Source organism: Neofelis nebulosa, chromosome X, assembly GCF_028018385.1.
Source record: "Neofelis nebulosa isolate mNeoNeb1 chromosome X, mNeoNeb1.pri, whole genome shotgun sequence".
In the NCBI taxonomy this organism is placed as follows: Eukaryota; Metazoa; Chordata; class Mammalia; order Carnivora; family Felidae; genus Neofelis; species Neofelis nebulosa.
The window spans coordinates 59703211-59724288 of NC_080800.1; the positions used below are offsets into that span (position 1 = coordinate 59703211).

General features: G+C 43.4%; 2 protein-coding genes across 10 annotated transcripts in view; both read left to right on the forward strand.

The window, feature by feature from the left end:
- Nucleotides 1–245: 245 nt before the first annotated feature.
- Nucleotides 246–11327, forward strand: LOC131502844 (rho-related GTP-binding protein RhoG-like). 2 transcript variants are annotated; one of them, XM_058713917.1, is made up of 5 exons: nt 246–1054; nt 6433–6530; nt 6935–9325; nt 9356–10935; nt 11179–11327. In XM_058713917.1, exons 2-3 carry the CDS (start codon nt 6519–6521, stop codon nt 7523–7525), a joined length of 603 nt encoding a protein of 200 aa, XP_058569900.1. In that variant the 5' UTR covers nt 246–1054; nt 6433–6518; the 3' UTR covers nt 7526–9325; nt 9356–10935; nt 11179–11327. The 2 variants fall into 2 exon arrangements, with proteins under 2 accessions (XP_058569900.1, XP_058569901.1); XM_058713918.1 differs by having other exon boundaries at nt 6935–9319.
- A 3242-nt stretch (nt 11328–14569) lies between these two features.
- Nucleotides 14570–21078, forward strand: part of TAF1 (TATA-box binding protein associated factor 1) — an 83653-nt gene continuing 77144 nt past the window's right edge. For 2 of the 8 annotated variants that reach the window (XM_058713915.1, XM_058713916.1), the window contains exons 1-4: nt 14570–14995; nt 16079–16193; nt 16340–16456; nt 20533–20652. In XM_058713915.1, the coding sequence (XP_058569898.1) occupies nt 14816–14995; nt 16079–16193; nt 16340–16456; nt 20533–20652 (532 nt within the window). In that variant the 5' untranslated portion in view covers nt 14570–14815. The remainder of the gene's footprint in view (nt 14996–16078; nt 16194–16339; nt 16457–20532; nt 20653–21078) is intronic. The other 6 variants (XR_009257218.1, XM_058713911.1, XM_058713910.1 and 3 more) reach the window with 6 other exon arrangements.

Sequence of the window (21078 nt, forward strand, 5' to 3'; positions counted from 1 at the left end):
TCCTGACAGGCATTTATTTATTTATTTATTTAATATGATTTATTGTCAAATTGGCTTACATGCAACACGAGTGCTCATTCCAACAAGTGCCCTCTTCAATGCCCATCACCCATTTTCCCTCTTCCCCCACTCCACCCTCAGTTTGCTTTCTGTATTTAAGAGTCTCTTATTTATTCTTTTTTAAAAATGTTTTATTTATTTTTGAGAGAGAGAGAGAGAGAGAGAGAGAGAGAGCACGAGCAGGGGCGGGACAGAGAGAGAGGCAGACACAGAATCCGCAAAGCAGGCTCCAGGCTCTGAGCTGTGAGCACAGAGCACGACACGGGGTTTGAACCGGTGAACCCTGAGATCATGACCAGAGCCAAAGTCAGATGCTCAACCGACTGAGCCACACAGATGACCCCAAATGTTTATTTATTCTTGAGAAAGAGAGAGACAGAGAGGGAGACAAAGAATCTGAAGCAGGCTCCAGGCTCCCAGCTGTCAGCACAGAGCCTGCCCCCAGACTCTAACTCACAACCCCGGAGATCATGACCTTAGCGAAGTCGGTGGCTTAACCGACTGAGCCAACCAGGCACCCCCCACTCCCAGAGCCACTCACACGCCCCTCGTTTTCTTTTATCGCCTCCGTTTCTCCTAATACGTCAGTTTCCCGAGCGCCTCCTTATGTTAATATTGGTCTTGAGGAGGAAAAGGGGGCCTGCGGAGGAGGGGGTGGCCTCACTTGCCAAGGGAAAGATGAGCCTTGGGGACCTCTGAACCGAGTAACTCGTTTTGGGGTCCGCACCTGGGGTCTGGAGCTAAGTAATCCTCGATCACCCCCAGGGTTATTTTAGAAGCCTGTGACTGGCAGACAGTGAGGTTGGCCCAAGGACTCCACTTCCCAGGAGGTGTCGGGGCACCGTGCCGAGACTGCGTGTGACGACGGGGTGGGACTCGGTAGCTGCCCGGATGTGGCGCTGAGCCCGCCGAGCCTGCCCACCCCGGGCGAGAATTGCCCTGGAGGCTCTGCCCGCATCGGTGAGCGACGCGGGGAGGACGATCGCTTTGCCAGGTAATCTTTTTGGAGACCCTTCCCCCCCACCGGGCGGTACCCCTCGCCGCCCTTTTCTTGAGTCTCCCCATCCCCGGACGGTTGGTTGCCTTAGTCTGTGAGCCATTCCCTGGATGGAAGGCATTTGAGGGTGGGATGAGGTGTATGTATGTTATGGAGGAGACTGAGCCAGCTCTTCCTGTTTGTGAATCCTATTTGTGGGGCACCTCTCTGTCCCGGGCTCACCACTCCATATGAAGTCCCGGATTCAATTAGCCTTGGTGAAGAAGGATGTGAGGGAAGTGCTGAGTGGGCTCGTGTGGTATTGATGGGTCACTACCACTGCCTCTGGGTTGGGGAGTGTTCATATGGCTTCCTTCGGCCCCCAGTCCTAAAGCCTTCTTCGACTGGACTTGAACCAGAGAAGTCTGTCTTCAATGTGAAAAGGCTTCCCGGATTTAGTAGATAACTAAGTTGCAAAGTGTGGTAAATAAAAATGGGTGGGGCGGGGGGGGGGGCTTCTGCTGAATTGATTTAGTTTCAGAAAGTTACAGAGTGATTTCAAGTACATTAGACTCAGACTTATGGAAAGGGTGAGACTTGGAGGAGAATGTGCTAGAATTACTAATGCTTTTAGCTGCATTCTGGTCTCTGCTGCTATTGGGTCTTTTACATTGTGTTTCAACCTGGGAGAAAATGGACTCCTACGCAGACTATACATGTGAAGAAGGATGCCTTGTCAGAGGACATTGGAAGATTTAGAAGAAACTGTAATTCCAGTTAACCGCGAATGACTAACTCAGAAGGGAACTTTCTGGGGGTGCTGATTTCTGCAGTGCCACACCTCTCCCAATTTCTGATCCTAGAGGCATACCTAAAGATCTCTGAGCTGCTCTGATGTCTACTCCACAGTGCTACTGGGAGGCTTAAGATAATGTGAAAGTATTTGGCACAATGCCTATAATAAGCTCTCAAGTTTTAGATTCCCTTTGCTTCCCCATAGCAACTTTTTTTTCCCCTCTAAGCCATGAATTACTTTGTATTATTATTTGCCTTTTCACAGAAGTTTTGTCTTGACCACAAGATTGTAACTTCTAGCATTCTTTCTTTTTACTTTTTTGAGTCCCTTCTAGTAGTGTGCTGCCCATAGTAGTACCTGGGAGAGTGTGTGTAGATAGTGGTGGTGGTGAGGAGGGGAAAGATGAAGGTGGCTCTTAACAGCACAGCATTGTGCTAGATCCCAAAGCTGAGGTAGACAAACTTGTCTCATTTGCCTTTCTCTTATAACTTCTAGGCTTCTACCAGAGCTCCAAAACCTTGAAGAGTATGTTTGTTTTTAGTAATTTAAACCATTTTTAAATGTACAGTACAGTAGTGTTAACTGTATTCATATTGTTGTGCAATAGATCTCTAGAATTTTTCTTTTTTTTTAAAGTTTATTTAGGGGCGCCTGAGTGGCTCGGTCGGTTAAGCGTCCGACTTCAGCTCAGATAGTGATCTCATGGTTTGTGATCTCACGGTTTGTGAGTTCGAGCCCCGCATCGGGCTCTGTGCTGACGGCGCAGAGCCTGGAGCCTGCGTCAGATTCTGTGTCTCCCTCTCTCTCTGCCCTTCCCCTGCTCATGCTCTCTCTCTCTGTCTCTCAAAAATAAATAAACATTTAAAAATTTTAAAGTTTATTTATTTTGAGAGAGACAGAGAGCACAAGTGGGGGAGTAGCAGAAAGAGAGGGGGACAGAGGATTCTATGTGGATTCCACGCTGTCAGCACAGAGCCCGATGCAGGGCTCAAACTCACAAACCACGAGATCATGACCTGAGCTGAGGTCAGACACTTAACCAACTGAGCCACCCATGTGCCCCAGATCTCTAGATTTTTCATCTTGCAAAACTGAAACTTCATATCCATTAAACAACTCCCCATTTCTCCTCCCCCAGCCTTGGCACCTACCATTCTGCTTTCTGTTTTTATGTATTTGACTACTCTAGATACCTCATGTAAGTGGAATCACGCATTATATGTCTGTTTGCGACTGATTTCACTCAGCATATATCCTCAAGTTTCATCCGTGTTGGAATGTATGAAGATTTCCTTCTTTTTGGGGCTGAATAATATTCATATATATATATATATATATATATATATATATATATATCACATCTTTTGAAGTTTATTCATTTTTGAGAGAGAGAGAGAAAGAGAGACACAGAGGGAGTGGGGGAGGGGCAGAGAGAGAGAGAGGGAGACACAGAAGCCCAAGCAGGCTCCAGACTCCACACTGTCAGCACAGAGCCCAACGTGGGGCTCGAACTCACAAACTATGAGATTGTGACCTGAGCCGAAGTCTGATGCTTAACTGACTGAGCCACCCAGATGCCCTGATCACATTTTTTCTTTATGTGTTCATCCATCGATGGACATTAGGTTGCTTCCACCTCTTGGCGCTTGTGAGTAATGATGCAATGAACACTGGTGTGCAAATATCTCTTTGAGATCCTGTTTTCAGTTTTTTAGATATATTTTTTGTATTATTTTTTAATTTTTATTATTTATTTATTATTTTTGAGATAGAGAGGGTGCAAGTAAGCGAGGGGCAGAGAGAGAGGGAGAGAGAGAGGATCCCATGCAGGTTCCACACTGTCAGTGCAGAGCCCAAAGCATGGCTCAAGCTCACCCGATGCGGGGCTTGAACTCACGAACCGCGAGATCATGACCTGAGCCGATGTCAGATGCTTAACCAACTGAGCCACCCAGGGTGCTCCTTTAATATTATTTTTAAACTTTTTAACCATGGATAATTCCAAACATACACATAAGTAAATAAAATGTATAATGAAGGGTGCCTGGGTGGCTCAGTCAGTTGAGCGTCCAGCTTCGGCTCAGGTCGTGATCTCACGGTTTGTGAATTTGAGCCCTGCGTCGGGCTCTGTGCTGACAGCTCAGAGCCTGGAGCCTGCTTCAGATTCTGTGTCTCCCTCTCTCTCTCTGCCCCTCCTCCGCTCTCACTCTGTCTCTCTCTCTCTCAAAAAAAAAAAACAAATAAACATTAAAAAAATAAATAAAATATGTAATGAACATGCAGGCTGAAGAAATTAGTCTATTAATTGTACAAAGTAACACCCCCAAAACACCTGGGACTTTTCCTGGGCACTCCCTTTCATTGAAAGTCTGCTGTGGGTGAGGATGTTTTGGGTTATGTTTCAGACCTGGGATGTTCTAGCTGCACTTCATCATCTAGGCCCCCAAGCATCAGTGTGACTTGAAAGCCCATCTGCTTACAGAGATGAGGACCTGAGCTTGGGGTGCAAAGTGGTCTTTGTGCCTAAAAGTTTTGCTCTGGTTCAACAACTCCATCAGGTGCACAATTGTCCTGAAGGCAGTCACTCTGAACAGAGATGTTAGACACTGGATGATACCTATAGCAGGCTGGGAAGCTGAGTTGTACAGGCAGTAATTGCTATAGGAATTCAGAGGAGGAAGAAATGAATCCAAACTGGGAAAATCAAGGAAGGCTATTCTCAAAGAAGGTGGTGGTGACCTTACCCTGTTTCCATTGAAATGTATGTATGGGGCGCCTGGGTGGCTCAGTCGCTTGAGTATCCGACCGGCTCAGGTCATGATCTCACAGTTCTTGAGTGTGGGCCCCTCATCGGGTTCTGTGCTGACAGCTCAGAGCCTGGAGCCTGCTTCGGATTCTGTGTCTCCCTCTCTCTCTGCCCCTCCCCCACTCGCGCTCTCTCTGCCTCTCAAAAATAAAGAAATGTAATAAAAATTTAAAAAAAAAGAAATGTATGTTTGATCCTTATGTCTATTCCTAGATGCAAAGAGATTCCTAGATGAAAAGAGCTGATGATCAGTGGATACCCTGGGATGGTTGCCTACTGGAGCTGAATTACACTCTGAACTTTTAGCTGTGGGACCTGTGCTAGTGAAGGCTTCTTGGTGGAATGCCTTGATGGTCAGAATTGGCTGTGCGCGAGGATAGCTGCCTCCAGTGTGCCTGTGTGAAGCATACTCAGAAGGCCAGCTTTTCTTTTTTTTAAGTTTATGTATGTATGTAATCTCTACACCCTACGTGGGGCTTGAACTCACAGCCCCAAGATCAAGAGTCACATGCTCTTCCAACTGACCCAGACAGGCGCCCCAGAAGGCCAATTTTTCTTGATTCTGACCCAAAATAAGGTGTTTTGTTTTATCTATGATATGGGCCTGATGTAGACCTTAGCTAATAAGACAACAAGATGGGGGATGTATCTATTCCCCCAAATTCCGAAGGTGAGAAACTAACAGACTCTCAATTTTTTTTCCATAATCAAATACATATGACAATTTATCCCCATTCCTCCATGTTCTGACACTTGACGAAGCTAATGCTATCAGGATCAGGTCTGAAATTAGTATAGTAGTTAAGAAGCTAAAAGGAAATGGAGTGTTTTGGGGGACACTGACAGGGTAGGGCATTGATAGTAAACATGCTTCTTGGAGATCATCTGTACCTTACCATTAACTTTCAAATGCTTGATTCATGAAGAAATGGATGAGAAAGTATGGTGCTGTTATGACCTATGGTTTTGCTTAGATGGGGTAGGAAGGGATGAGATCCCTGCTTTGTCTAGCATTGTAATCATATTACAGAACTGTTGCCTTCCCCAGAACAGAAGAATTATTATGAAGTCATGGTAGCTTCTAATACTTCTAATGAGTATTCCCTATGTGGCAGGCACTAAGGAGTACTACACGTACATTGTTTCATTTAAAAACGTGCCCAAATTTACAAAGCTTAGGAAAAGAGAGGACTGGGTTTAGACTCCAGGTGGTCTGACTTCAGAGCCTGGACTCTTAACGACTTCTGTAGAGGGCTATGTCTGACTGGCCTACCTTTCTCTCCAGTATTACAGCGTCACTGTTTGTTAGGAACAGAGGTTTCTTTGCTGAGTCCATAGCCACATCCCCAAAGTAAGAGCCATGTCTCTTTTGTTTCAACCTTTAGAACCTTCTTTCTATATCAATGGTTTTTTTATTTTTATTTATTAAAAAAATTTTAATGCTTATTTATTTTTTTTTGGGGGGGGGGAAGGGGCAGAGAGAGGGAGACACAGAATCTGAAACAGGCTCCAGGCTCTGAGCTGTCAGCACAGAGCCCAATGTGGGGCTCGAACCCATGAGCCACAAGATCATGACCTGAGCTGAAGTTGGACACTCAAAAACTGTATCAATGGTTTTTAAAAAATTAGTTCCCATTTATTGAGCACCCACTATGTTTTAGCACCTTTGATAGAGTATATCCAGGTGTCATGACAATGATGTAACATAAATACCTGTGTATATGAATGCTTTTTAATCTTTACGGGCTCAGCCCTTTTTGACAATCTGATGACAGTTTTTGATCTTCTTTCCAGAAAAATTCACTTACGTACATTCACATCATATTGTATACTTCAGAGGTGGCTTCTAGGACCTACTGAAGCTTATTGTCTAGCAGTCCATGGACTCCGCGGTAAGAACCCCTACCCTGTACAGTCTTTCCCAGCTGACTCTTATGTGGTGTTAAGGGGATGGACAGTGTGTGTGTGTGGGGGTGTCTTCCTCAATTTCTCAGAGGGAAAGAAAGGTTTATAAAGCATAGGCTCCCAAAATTAACCAAGCATCTGTGAACACTCTTTCTTCTTCTTTTAAATGTTTTATTTATTTATTTTTGAGACAGAGCATGAGCAGGGGAGGAGCAAAAAGAGAGGGGGAGACAGAGGATCTGAAATGGGCCCTGTGCTGACAGCAGAAAGCCCGACATGGGGCTCGAATTCACAACCCATGAGATCATGACCTGAGCCAAAGTTGGACGCTCAACTGACTGAGCCACCCAGGCACCCCTGTGAACACTCTTTCTTTCTCTCTTTCACTTAGGACTCCAAGGGAAGAATGCAGACAATCAAATGTGTGGTCGTAGGAGATGGGGCTGTAGGTAAGACCTGCCTCCTCATCAGTTACACAACAAATGCTTTTCCTGAGGAGTATATCCCCACCGTCTTTGACAACTACAGTGCCCAGACATCTGTGGACGGCCAAATTGTCAGCCTGAACCTGTGGGACACAGCTGGCCAAGAGGAGTATGACCGACTGCGAACGCTGTCCTACCCCCAGACCAATATCTTTGTCATTTGTTTTTCTATTGGTAACCCATCGTCGTATGCCAATGTGAGGCATAAGTGGCACCCAGAGGTGTCTCATCATTGCCCCAATGTACCTGTCCTGCTGGTAGGCACCAAGAGGGACCTGCGGAATGACATTGAGACAGTGAAGAAGCTGAAGGAACAGAGCCTAGTGCCCACAACTCCTCAGCAAGGCACTTCCCTGGCTAAGCAGGTGGGGGCTGTGAAGTATCTGGAATGTTCAGCCCTGATGCAGGATGGGGTCCATGAGGTATTTTCAGAAGCTGTCCGCGCTGTGCTTTACCCTGCCACAAAGAAGAACACCAAGAAGTGTGTCCTCTTATAGCTTTCAGGGTGCTACTTGGGGCTGCACCTAAGGAGAATGAGGGGGATTCCTTTGATAGCATTTAACAATGCCAGCACAAAGCGATTTGTCTCTTTTCCTAGAACCCGTAAGCTCCAGGTTGTTGGGCTTTTGGAGGAACAAAGACAGCCTAGTTTGTACATGGCTGCTTTGAAGTTTGGTCTGAATCTTCTGGAAGAAGTTTGGGGAGAGAGAGAGAGACTGACTTTTACCTCTAAATTTAGCTTTCCTACTTGTATTTACCATTGAGCAAGTGCCTCACAGAAGGACAAGTTTCTACAGTTTTCAGATCATTGCCTTAAACTTTCTAATATGCTAATTTTGGAAAAGCATTTTATATGTGATTCCTGGGTGTTCCCAGTATTGGCATGTTCTTCCCATTCTTGAGATCAGATATTTTTGCAAAAAAATGGTTAAGCAGCATTTTTCAAAGTTCTGTGAGATACTAATAGATGTTCCTTAAAAGGGTTCTGTGGTCAAGTAAGTCAGGAACCAGTGATTTTTTTTTCAGTTTTTGTTTAAATGCCAGTTACCACACAGTATAATATTAGTTTCAGGTGTACAATATGGTGATTGAACACATCTGCACAACACCTGGTGCCCATCACAACAAGTTCACCCCTTAACCCCCATCACCTATTTAACCCAGCTCCCACCCACCTCCCTTCTGGTAACCTGTGATTTAAATAAAGCTGAATAGGTTCCTCTACTGCAGGAATTTGTAACTTTCAATAAGTAGGCAACATTTCCCAAAATTATTTCACTGAACTTTTTTTGTTTTGGTCCCATGCAACACCTGTTAACATCTCTGGAAACACATTTTCAGAGATACTCAGTTAATAGGTACTAGAAATTCCCACAGAGGCTGCAGGGGGAAAAAAGCATAATGTGATGCTGTTCTTTTTGAGGTTTCCCTCTTTTTTAATGTTTATTTATTTTTGAGAGGGGTGGGGTAGGGGCAGAGAGAGAGGGAGACACAGAATCTGATGAGGCTCCAGGCTCTGAGCTGTCAGCACAGAGCCTGACATGGGGCTTGAACCCACTAACGTGACATCGTGACCTGAAGTCTGATGCTTAACTGACTGAGCCATTCAGATGCCCCTCCCTCTTTTTAAAAAAAGTTTTATTTTGAGAGGGAGAGAGAGAGAGCGAGAGAGAGCTAGAGCACACACAAGTGGGGGAGGGGCAGGAGGAGGGAAGACAGAGAGAAAGAGAGAGAGAGAGATGCAAATCTGGAACTCAAGAACCTTGAGATCATGACCTGAGCCAAAATCAAGGGTTGGCTGCTTAACCTTAACTGACTGAGCCACCCATGTGACCCACTGATGTTTCTTTCCCTCTTTATGCCTTTGAGAGGAGTATTCATCCACTATGAACTTGTTGTTGGTTCCTCTTCCACCCTCAGGAAATGGGTTTGGCACTTAGTCATGATAGTGCCTTGGGAGTGGGGTCTTGATGGTCAGATCTGCTATCAGATTATGATAGCACTATGGGCTTGGTGATGTGGAGTTGATCCCTCCATAAAACTGTGTCCCTGAGGTGTCTCTTAGTCCCTGTTTTTCTGTCAGCTTTCACTTTAGGGAAAGATCACTAAAGGTTAACCCCATAAATAAAAACTAACCAACCAACAAACAAAATGTTCTGGTAGTCATTGTCAGGGAGTTCTTTGATTCCCTCAGACTCCTCAGCGTCCTCTGAGTTACCATAAAGGCTACCTTGCTCTCTTCCTGTTCGTCCCTCCTCTGTACATCTGCATCTGTGTGTGTGTGTGTGTGTGTGTGTGTGTGTGTGTGTGTGTGTGTGTGTGTTTAGTCTTGGTTGCCTTTGAGGTCTTGTAGTTGCTCCAAGAGACTTGGAGAGTATGTTGTATCTCCAGACCCTGGGGCTGTCACATTTGTGGGGATTTTGCTGGAGTTGCTCAGCCTGCTCTGGAGAGTAGGAGTCAGATTCCTTACCCTGGTAGGCCTGCTTCTCCTTATCCTCCCTACTTGTAGTTTTGACCTTCTTCATCTGATATAGAAGGAAAACATAACTTCTCCACCTGGCAGATAGTGGTTGAGAACTCCGCTGTGCACATACTCTCTCACCCTGCCAAAATAAGCATTGGATCTTTGAGAGTCTGGGAAATGGGGTTAAAAGAATCACATCCCGCCTTCTGTGGTGGGTGAAGTGCCTGTGTTTTGCTCTGTGATGGTCTTACTGTTGCTCTTTGACAATATATGATCAGATTAGCCCTCAGGTAACTGAACCTCCTGAATAGGGTTGCCAGATAAAAGGGAATACTTTTTTTTTTTACAAATAATTTTTTTAAGTTTATTTATTTATTTTGAGATAGAGATTGTGAGTGAGGTAGGAGCAGAGAGAGGGAGAGAGAGAGAATCCCAAGCAAGCTCCATGCTGTCAGCGCAGAGCCCGACAGGGGGCTCAAACTCACGAACCATGAGATCATGACCTGAGTCGAGAACAAGAGCCAGACACCCAACCGGCTGAGCCACCCTGGCACCCCTACTTTTTTATAAGTAATTTTTTACCGTAAGTATGCACCATGCAATATTTGGGACCTACTTAGAGTAAAGCATGATTTGCTGTTTATCTGAAATTCAGATTTAATGGGTCATTCTGTATTTTTATTTGCTAATTCTGGCACCCCTATTTTTGGAGAATCTGAACCCTGGAGGTCAGGCAGATACCAAGTATTGTTAGAAGGTAAAAAGTCATGTAAGCTCACTAGTCTAACTCCTTTTCTTCTGGTTTTCCTTTCCCTCACCATGGGCAAAAGTGTTTTGTTTTGATTTTCCTTTATCACTGCACCCTCCATTCCATACAGTAATTCAATGGTGTATATTTTTACACCACTGATTGTCTAAAGCTGTGGGGGATCCAAGATGGATATTGTCTGGTAGATGTCTCCTATCTCAATTTCAATGTACTGTATCTATTTCCGGTGTGTGACCCAGGGCCCCAGGGTTGTAGGGGCTCTGTGTGAACAGGGTATTACCTGGAAGAAGGTGAGGATGGGCCAGTAACACATTGAAAAGTGGGGGTCTGTTAGAGTAGTGTGACTGTAGGAGTCAACTGGATGCTGAGTTTTCCCACAGGCAGCCAAATGAAAGCACCAATTGCTCGAGTGTATTCTAGTCTCAGGATGTTCTGATTGATGCTGCCTGAGGTGCTCACAGGACTTCGTGGTTGAAAGGGGCTAGAAACGTGGCTGACGCTTGTGTCTCTGGGAACTTTCTGTGTAGCTACTGAAATCTCTTAAATTGGCTTTTAATTTAATTGTGGCTCCTGCTCCCACTTTGCCTGGCAAATTCCCAAATGTAAGCCTGGGTTGGGTTTGGTCAAAGTTGTGTCCTCTAATGAACGGAGATTTGATCCACAAGTCTGAGAGTGTGGTTTTGAATTGGGCTGTTTTTTTTTTTTTTTTTTTTTTTTTTAATTTATTTATTTATTTTTTGGGACAGAGAGAGACAGAGCATGAACGGGGGAGGGGCAGAGAGAGAGGGAGACACAGAATCGGAAACAGGCTCCAGGCTCCGAGCCATCAGCCCAGGGCCTGACGCCGGGCTCGAACTCACAGGCCGTGAGATCGTGACCTGGCTGAAGTCGGACGCTTAACCGACTGCGCCACCCAGGCGCCCCTGAATTGGGCTGTTCTGATGGTCCTAAACATACACTGGCATCTTGATTTTTTTTACTTAAAAGGATTTTGTATCAAGACTAACATGCTAATATCACTTTTTAAATTGTTCATAATGGATGGTAATAAACTTTTCTGATTTTACTGGGTCTGTTGCTTTCTAAAGATTGAAGCAATTCCTCCATCCCCCTCCTTTGTTTTGAGTTGCTTCTAAATGCCTTTCAACTTGCAAAGGATGAAATAACTTTAATTGTCATATTTCACGTCGCACCTGTGTGTAACCGTACTTATTTTTCTACCTCAGACAACCAGGGTAGGGAACTGTCTTCCCTGTTAACATTGATTCTCTAGTTCTTGCCTTACCCCAACCACCTTTGTATCTCCATGATTTAGCTTCATTTCCTTTTAGCTTTTCACTAGTGACACACCAGTTAGTTCCCTGTAGGCAATTATTACACTACATCCAGTAAACAATTATCAGACTCCTGGTGTGTTAGAGGTATTACTGTACTAGTGGCTAGGGTTGTAGACATGAGACATAACATTTAATGTCCTTTGCCTCTTCCAGTTATCTCAGGAAAATATCCTTCCTCTGTTTGTCATAAAAATGAATACTGACTTAATTGTATATGGTGCCAATGCACTATTGAGTGGTAAGGAAAAGCAAAACAGGGTTGTGTTTTGTTTTGCTTTGCTTTGAAAACAGATTTATTGAAGTATAATTTACATACCAAAAAAATTCACCCATTTCAAGTGTACAGTTTAATGACTTTTAGTAGTGACTGAGTCCTGCAGCTGTCACCAAAATCCAGTTTTAGAACATTTCCATCACCCCCAAAAGATCCCTCATGCAGTTAATTCCTGTTCCCATCCTCAGCCCTAGGCAATCAGTACTCTACTTTGTCTTTCCTGAACATTTAGTGTACATGGAATCAAACAATACGTGATCTTTTTTTTTTTAATTAACATCTATACCCAGCGTGGGGCTTGAACTCATGTGCCTGACATCAAGAGTTGCATGCTCTACCGACTGACCCAGCCAGGTGCCCCCAATATGTGGTTATTTGGAACTCGTTTTTTAAATTTTTTAAAATGTTTATTTGAGAGAGAGAGAGAGAGTGTGCAAGCTTGGGTGGGGGAGGGGCAGAGAGAGAAGGAGGTACAGAATCTGAATCAGGCTCCAGGCTCCAGGCTGTCAGCACAGAGCCCAACACTGGGCTCAAACCCATGAACAGTGAGATCACGACCTGAGCCGAAGTTGGATGCCCAAGCAACCACCCAGGCACCCCTGGAACTCTTCTTTTATTCAGCATAATATTTTCAAGCTTCATTCATTTTGCAGCACACATGGGTACTCCATTTCTTTTTATTGCTGAATAATATTCCACTGTATGGATATACCATATTTTATCTACTCATAGTTGAGGGAAATTTGGATTGTTTCTACCTTTTGGCTACTATGCATAGTGCTACTGTGAACCTTTGTGCACAAGGGTTTGTATGGACAGGTTTTCAGTTCTCTTGTGTATATACCTAGGAGTGCTGGGAATTCCTGGGTAAACTTATGCAAAACCACATTTTAAGTCAAGAATAGCATCTTTAATATTTATAGTATCTGAATCCTCTTTCCCCATTCTATAATCCTCCATCTACCTCTTGCTGAATCTGCTTTTCCTTAAGCACAAGCAGCCAAGCAGTATAAAGTACATTTAAAAACATATTCCATTCTTCTTTTTTGCCTTAACCATTAGGATAGCAAAAGTATTCTCCTAACTTTTCACTACCAAAGTGCAGCATCTCAGCTACTATGCAGGTTTTGGCAGATCTTTGTCATCTGGCCTAGAAATGTAACTACTGTTCACATTCCAAGGGACGTCCATGCAGTGAAGTACTAAGCAGCCATAAAAGTGAATGAGGAAGAGTGCTATTAAGTGGTACACTGTGATTTCCAGGCTAAATTATTAAGCGAAAAAGCAAGGTGAAAGAGTATATATAGTATGCTACCTTTTGTGTAATGAAAAAGCAGAAATAACGTGTACTCATTTGCTTATTTTTGCAAAAAAGAAATGCAGGAAGTACAAATACCAAATCATTATATTGTACACCTGAAACTAATAGAATATGTCAATTATGCCTCAATAAAAAAATAAACACAGGAAGGATAAACCAGAAATTAATGAATGGTTACTTAAAGGGAGTGGCTGGGAATGGGGTAGAGAGCATAGGCCTGGGAGCAAGACTTCAATGGAAATAGCTTTTTACATAGTTACATACTTATATAGTTACATAGTTTTTACAGTACAGTTACATAGTTTTTACAGTACAGTTACATAGTTTTTACATAGTTACATAGACTTTGAACCATGTCAAAATTTACATATTTTAAAAATTATATAAATGGATAATAAAAGCAAATCATATAGTTGAATACAAACAGAAACAAATCCATAGAGAAAAAAAATGATTCAAGTAATTTTTTTATAAACTATTTTTAATGTTTTATTTTTGAGAGACAGAGAGACAGAGTGCAAGCAGGGAAGGGACAGAGAGAGACACAGAATCTGAAGCAGGCTCCAGGCTCTGAGCTCAAATATAGCATCATCAATACTGGGACAACCATTTGTGCCTTCTGATGGCCAGCAAAATATTGAACCTAAATCAAGTTGAAGAAACAGACGAATTCAGAAAACGGAGTATTTTCAAGACAATTTGCCTGGATTCTTAAAAAAATGTGTCATTTTTTTGAAAAGGCTGGTGTTTTCTGGATTAAGATTTAAGAGAAATTACCAAATGCCGCGCATTGGGAACCCTGAGCGGATCCCGGTTTGAAGTGTAAAATGCTCCTACTAGGACAATTGGGGAAGTGTAAATATGAACTGTATGTTAAGTGATACTGAATTTAAGACTCATCGCACTTAAAGATGCGATAATGGTTTTGTAGATATGTAGAAAAACGTCTATTTTTAGGGCTGGGGAATCCCATATTTGTGTAACCTACTTTCAAATAGTTCAGAAATTTTTAAAAAACCCTGTAAAAATGTTAACAATTAAGAATCCAGGTGGGGGGTCGGCAGTTCATTCCACTCTTTCGTTTTCACATTTCTCGAAAAAAAACGGGGCGGGGGGAGGACTCCACTTCCACGGGGAAATGGTAACTCAAAACAACTAACGTGCAAAGGTAGTTCTGGCACAGTGCAATTCACAGCCAGTTTCTTCTTGACAGGAAACAGCGAAGCGGGACACCCAGGGCTACTTCTAGCCTCCACTTCCGTGTACCCTGTCGTGGACGCCCGCGGTTTACCAGGTCGTGCCTCGTCACCAAGGCAGTTCCCCCTAATTGGAAGGGCCATAGCACTCCAAGGCTCTGAGAAGGGTCGCGTGACGATAAGTGGAAGGGGCGGGACCCAACCGTTCCTTTGACCAACCGCTTGCGAGATATGTAACCTCCTGATCGTGTACTGTCGAATCAAAAGCCGTTAGTAAAGTAGTGAAACAAATTCTCCTTTTTCGTAGGACGGCCGGTCTTTCCGGTTTCCGTCTCCTCCCCCCCCATTCCGCTTCCGGTAGGGCCTGGTTGGATCAAGGAGCTCTCTAAGTCACTTCTGGGCGACTGATATTTTTGTTTCCGGTCTATGGGACCCGGCTGGGATTTGCTGCTACCCGCAGCAGCTAGTGACACCACGACCGCCATCATGTCTGACACAGACAGCGATGAAGATTCGGCGGGAGGAGGCCCATTTTCTTTAACCGGTTTCCTTTTTGGCAACATCAATGGAGCCGGGCAGCTGGAGGGGGAAAGCGTCTTGGATGATGTGAGGGCGTGGGCGTGGGGATAGGGTTGGGGGTGGTGCAGTTCAGGGGAGCAGGTAAGATTGAGGACAGTAGAGGGTGCTTAGGGTAGAGTCTCTGGGAGACGGCGCAGTTAACCTAAGAGGAGAGGAAACAAGCCGGCACTGTCATACTAGAGTGTGCATAACATAGAGTGGGGAGGCTTGGTTCTGTTTGAGGGTAGGGAGAAGAGAGAATGGTAGGCTAGCCCTCGTAGGTCAGGGGCGCTGATGTGGGGGCCTTTGGGGGGTAATATTCATCCTAACAAGGCAGCAGGAAAAATAGCGTAACTAGTGACATTGTTTTTAAACTGTTGCTATGAGAACTTTGAAGATTTTTGAAACTGCATTTCTGACATCATTCACCTGACGTGGTTCTAGAGCCAGAGAATTGGACCTAACCTGCAACAGATCATGTAGTTCAAGCCTCCGTTTTTAGAACAGTGAATGTTCGGATTATTTGGGGCAGACCTCTTCTGGCGCAGTGCACTTCTTAGGTAGTTTCCCCTGCTCACTGACATTCATGGAACTGTTTCCTGTGCCTAAATGAACCTTCCCTACTTTGACCTCGGTTCATTTTCTCAAGGAGAAAACACTGATCAATATTCTTCTGCCATACATGCAGACACACAAAAGGTAGTAAAAAAAAGTTGTCTTCCGTTTCTAATCCAGTGATTTGCCTTAACCTTTTTTTTTTTAATTTTTTTTAAATGTTTTTATTTATTTTTGGGACAGAAAGAGACAGAACATGAGCAGGGGAGGGCCAGAGAGAGAGGGAGACACAGAATCGGAAGCAGGATTTGCCTTAACCTTTAATCAGAGAACTGTTCCATTTGTTTAGACTTGATGATGGTTCTTTGAATAATCTTTTCTTATATTGAAGTATGGTGATGAAATTGGACAGCATATATATATATATATATATATATATATATTCATAAAGATCTGATCAATGTGGAGTTTAGTGGAAGATATACTTTACAGTTCTTGAATGTGATGTTCCTAAGCTTTGTGTGGGAAGCTTAGGTTTAATTGTTATCTTTGACTCTAGTGCTGTCCCTTTTTCAGGAATGTAAGAAGCACTTGGCAGGCTTGGGGGCGTTGGGTCTTGGCAGCCTGATCACTGAACTCACGGCAAACGAAGAATTGACTGGGACTGATGGTGTCCTTGTAAATGATGAAGGTAAGTCTGGGTCATGGGGAGTAAGGTGGAGGAGGAGGCTAGCCACTTACTGTATATGCACTTTTCAATGGGAATTATTGGGAGTGAGAGTTACTTGCTCTTAGTTGAGATATACCTGCTCCCCCCGCCTCCGCTTTTATTTATAGGATGGATCAGGAGTACAGAAGATGCTGTGGACTATTCAGACATCAATGAGGTAGCAGAAGATGAAAGCCGAAGATACCAGCAGACAATGGGGAGTTTGCAGCCTCTTTGCCACTCAGGTGATTCTTTAGTGTCCTCAGTAGAGCATCCCAGGTCATTTTCTTGCTGTGTAGTCCATTTTGTTTCTGTGTATGCTTTCTGCCATTGTTCTTGTTCTCCATCCTTTGCTTCTCTCTCTTTGTCAGCTCAGTTTTACATAGTCGCTGTCCTTTTTGTGTGTGTGTTCTGGGGCAGTGTTATATTCAGGCTTTTATTCCTCATACTGGTTATTCCCAAATTATTGGTGAACGCCAAGTCAGGATGATAATGCTTTCTTTATCATCTGGTATTTAAGTTCATGACACTGTTTTGGATGCTATTTTTTAAAAATTGCTTTTTCATTTTATTTATTTTAGAGAGAGAGAGAGAATGCCAAGCAGGCTCCCCGCTCAGCACGGAGCCCCACGTGCCGCCTGATCCCATGACCCTGGGATCAGGACCTGAACTGAAATCAAGAGTCGTACAGTCAACTGACTGAGCCACCCAGGCGCCCCTGTTTTCAGATGCTATTTAAACACAGTCTTTGCCCTCAGGGACTTGGTAGTTCAAGGAGGATTAATATATACTATGCCCTGTATAAATGAGCATATGTATTTATTGGCTCACCTTCTGTTAATCACTCACCACCTGTATGCTGACAGAATGCACTTAATGCTTGCTCACAATATAGGTTTTTCTCCCTTGTATAAAGTGCTACATGTAGAATCAATCAAAGCTGAAAGGGGTCTTAGTGATTATTTATTCTTAACCTCATCATAGATAAGGAAAACTTGGGCTTTGACTTTAATAAGATGTGGGACTTTAGTAAAAGTTCTGTAAGTTAGCTAATGGCAGACCTTGACGAGTTCAAGTCAGGTCACTAGACATTTATCGAGCACCTGTTATGGACTATAAACTGACAGTATGGTATGAAGATAATAAAATCCACTTTCTGATCTTGAGGAGCTTTCTTCTGTGGTCTGGGACCTAGAGCTACTGATCGTGGTTCTTTTTTTTTTTTTTTTTTTTTTTTTGACTTTTAATTTTTGCAACTTTTAAAGGGTAGTTGACACATATGTAATTCATTGTTTCCACTGCCTTACACTACCTCTCACTGCCTAACATATTGTGTGAAGTTGCTCATTGTTTACCTCTTTGAATCAGATTTCAGGACCAGTTAATGGGCTTCAATGCTGCTTATATAACTGCTTATATAATTTAAGGAGAATTAACTACCACATACACAAGAGGTAACCCAGAAAAATAGAAGATATAGGTCTTACTGTCAGGGATATTCTTATCATTTGGGGAAGATGGAATAAATAAGTACAAAGCATAATTATTCATAATAAGACATAAGCCAGCTACAAGCTCAATTTCTGTATGGAATATTGTATTTCATTTTGAGAGGTTGATATTGTCTAAGACAAATATCATAACTAAGTGCCCTGACTTAGATAGCAGCTCTGATTTTCAGGGATTATTGTAATTTTCAGGTTTGGGTTTGTTGTCTTGGGTAGGGATGTTAAGGAAGAAGATGAGTGGGGGTTTCCTAGTTGGGTTTTATGAGCTGACCTCCTGGAAAAGGGTGATGCTGCATTTGATAGTGTTAGTGCTCTGGGATACTCATTTCCAAGTTGTCTTGTCCAATGAAGGTGCCTTCATCTATGCCCCTAGCTTCCTCCTCCTCTGACATTGGCCCCTGCACATGGCCTGATTTACAATGATGCTTCTGTGGAATAGCTGGAAGTCAGTGGAGGTCATTAGAAGAGATGTCGTGGAGGTGAATTTTGAGCAAAAATTTGAAAGACAGGGTTTCATGGGGAGGGAGCAGCAGGGCATTTTGGTTTGGAAAAATGGCTTGTCTAAAGGTTTAGGAGGTAGAAGTAAGTGACTAGTGTGGGGGGAATTGGCTAGCAGGTTTTCTTAGAAGGAGTGGAGAGCCACTTGGCTGGCTCAGTCCGTGGAGAATGTGACTGTTGATGTGAGTTCGAGCCCCACATTGGTGTAGAGATTAGTAAAAATAAATAAACTTTGAAAGGAGTGGAAAACATACTGCTAGGTAGCAAGAATTGATTGAACAATTTGACAGCACCTTCACTTGGGATTTGATGCCATAAAAGGTTGTAAACCAGCATAGATTGGTGCAGTAAGGGTAGTATAATAAAAAGAAAATGGGGGTGCCTGGGTGGCTCAATCGATTAAGCGTCCGACTTTGGCTTAGGTCATGATCTCGTGGTTTGTGACTTCGAGCCCCATGTTGGCCTCCCTGCTGACAGCTCAGAGCCTGGAGCCTCTTTGAATTCTGTCTCCCTCTGTCTCTGCCCTTCCCCAGCTGGTTCTCTCTCTCTCTCTCTCTCTCTCTCTCTCAGTAAGTAAATAAATAAAGTTGAAAAGAAAGAAAATGGACTTTGAAATCAGAATGATAGCTTCAACCCCCAGCTTCATATTTAGTTTGACCCTGGGAAAATTGCTCAGTGTTTGAGGCTTGGATTTGTAATAATCCTTCAGTTTTCTTGTTTGCAATAAAGATGATAAAACCTGCCTCATTAATTAATAACTCTTTTGTGGGAATTTAAGTTATTATCATGTGGTGTGAAAGCACCTACATAGTACAGTGGCATGGTAGATGCTCTGTAAATGTTAATTGCGTTTCCTTCCTGAGTGGAGATGGAAAGTGATACCTGTGGCTTTGGGGTTTTGATTAGAAAAAGGGTAAAGCGGGGGGTGGGGGAGGGGGTGGGAGCATGGGTGGCTTAGTCAGTTAAGTGTCCCAGTCTCAGTTTCGGCTCAGGTCGTGATCTCGTGAGTTCGTGGGTTTGAGTCCCACATAGGTCTCCGGGCTGCTGGTGCGGAGTCTGCTTGGGATTCTCTGTCTCCCTCTCTCTCTGCCCCTCCCCCATTCACGCTGTCTCTGTCTCTCTCAAAATAAATAAATGAAAACTAAAAAAAGGGTAAAGGGGCAGACAAACTTGGAGACTTCTTGCAGGCTAGATGTCAAGTTACTCTACACCTATGTAAAGGTGTGGAGTAAGGTGACAATTGTGGAAAATGCTAAGCAGAATTAAATTAGAGAGTTGCTGATAAAACATGAGTAGGACTGGGTAAGTGAGGAAGTGCATTGGGGAAGAGTACAAGAGTTTGTTGTTCAGCCAGCCTTGGATTCTAACTTTGTCACTTAAAACTGTGTGATCCTGAGTAAGTCAATTCACTATCTCAGAATAATTCCTACTTTGCCAACGTGGTTGGGAGGATTATAGATAAAATAGCTATAAATACCTGGCACGTAATGGGAGCTCAGTAAATGGAAGTTGCTATAATGACCACTGTTAATGATTGATTGGAAAAGGTGTGTTGGGGGGGGGTAAGAGATTGATGGAGAGGACAGGAGACTTAAAATCATAAGCTGGGAAAATGAGGATGGAGGTGGTGTAGACAGAAAGGAAAGGGAGTTGGAAAGTGGTAAGGATATTCCAATGTGATGACAGATACAGTTGTGGAATATCTGAATGGAAAGGTTCTTTAGGCAGCAGAACGTGGTGGTGTGATTGTAGAGGGGTTAAGTCAGGGCAAGAGCTACAGATTTGGGTTTAATCTGGATATGGGTGATTCTTGAGTAAGGGAACGGAGCTTACTTAGAGGAATAAAAGCAGAGTTTCACCATCAAGTACTGAGTGATGCCAGTGGCTAACGGGCAGTGAAAAGAATAACACAACTGCAGAAGGTAGGTAAAAAATGTGTCAAAGATTTGGGAAGTGAGAAGAGAAAAAGTCCAGCCTCAAAGGAAACTGACAGAGAAGGAAGAAGGTTCAATTGAATTATGAGATGGAGCAGGATGAAAATAAAAAATCAAATAGGATTTGATCAGGAGAAGGAACACATGTTTTTAAACCATTCTTGGGAGCTCAATTCCTGTATGAGGTAGCCATAGTGTTATAGCATTTGGGTATATTATACCGTGACATCTCTTTCTGAAGGCAGAAGCCACATCTCCTGTGTGTTCTTAAGGGGTCTGTATAGTGTTTTCACGTGCTGCTTTAAATTCTTGTGTGATGGAGGAACTCAGGGCTGTTGTGTGACATTCTGGATGTTGAGGTGATCACCTTGGTTTTATTAGATTATGATGAAGACGACTATGATGCTGATTGTGAAGACATTGACTGCAAGTTGATGCCTCCTCCACCTCCACCTCCAGGACCAGTGAAGAAGGATAAAGACCAAGATGCTATTACCAGTGGTAAGTAGAGACTGTCTTCTTTTGTCCAAAGAGCAACTTGCATTCATAGGTCGAGGCTTTTGGCATACCCATAGGGAGCTGTAAAAGTGCAGCTGCTAGGAAAGGGTACTGCTTCTGGAAGTGATTCCTACAATTTCAGTGGTAAAAGAAAGTGTTACTTTTGAAACATTTGGCAACAGTATTTTAACAGGCACTGGAGAAAATGTAGTTTAGGTCAGTGGTTCTCAAATCTGGCTGCCCATCCCAGTCATCCCAAGCCTTTAAAGAAATACAGATTCCTGACTCTCATCCCAGAGTCTGATTCAAAGATCCAGGATAGAGCCCAGGAATTTCAAAATGTTCTCCAAATAACTCCTGATGTAGCTGATCTGTATACCGGTATTTGGAACCGACCTGTTTAGATGACTCTCTTTAAAAGAAATGATT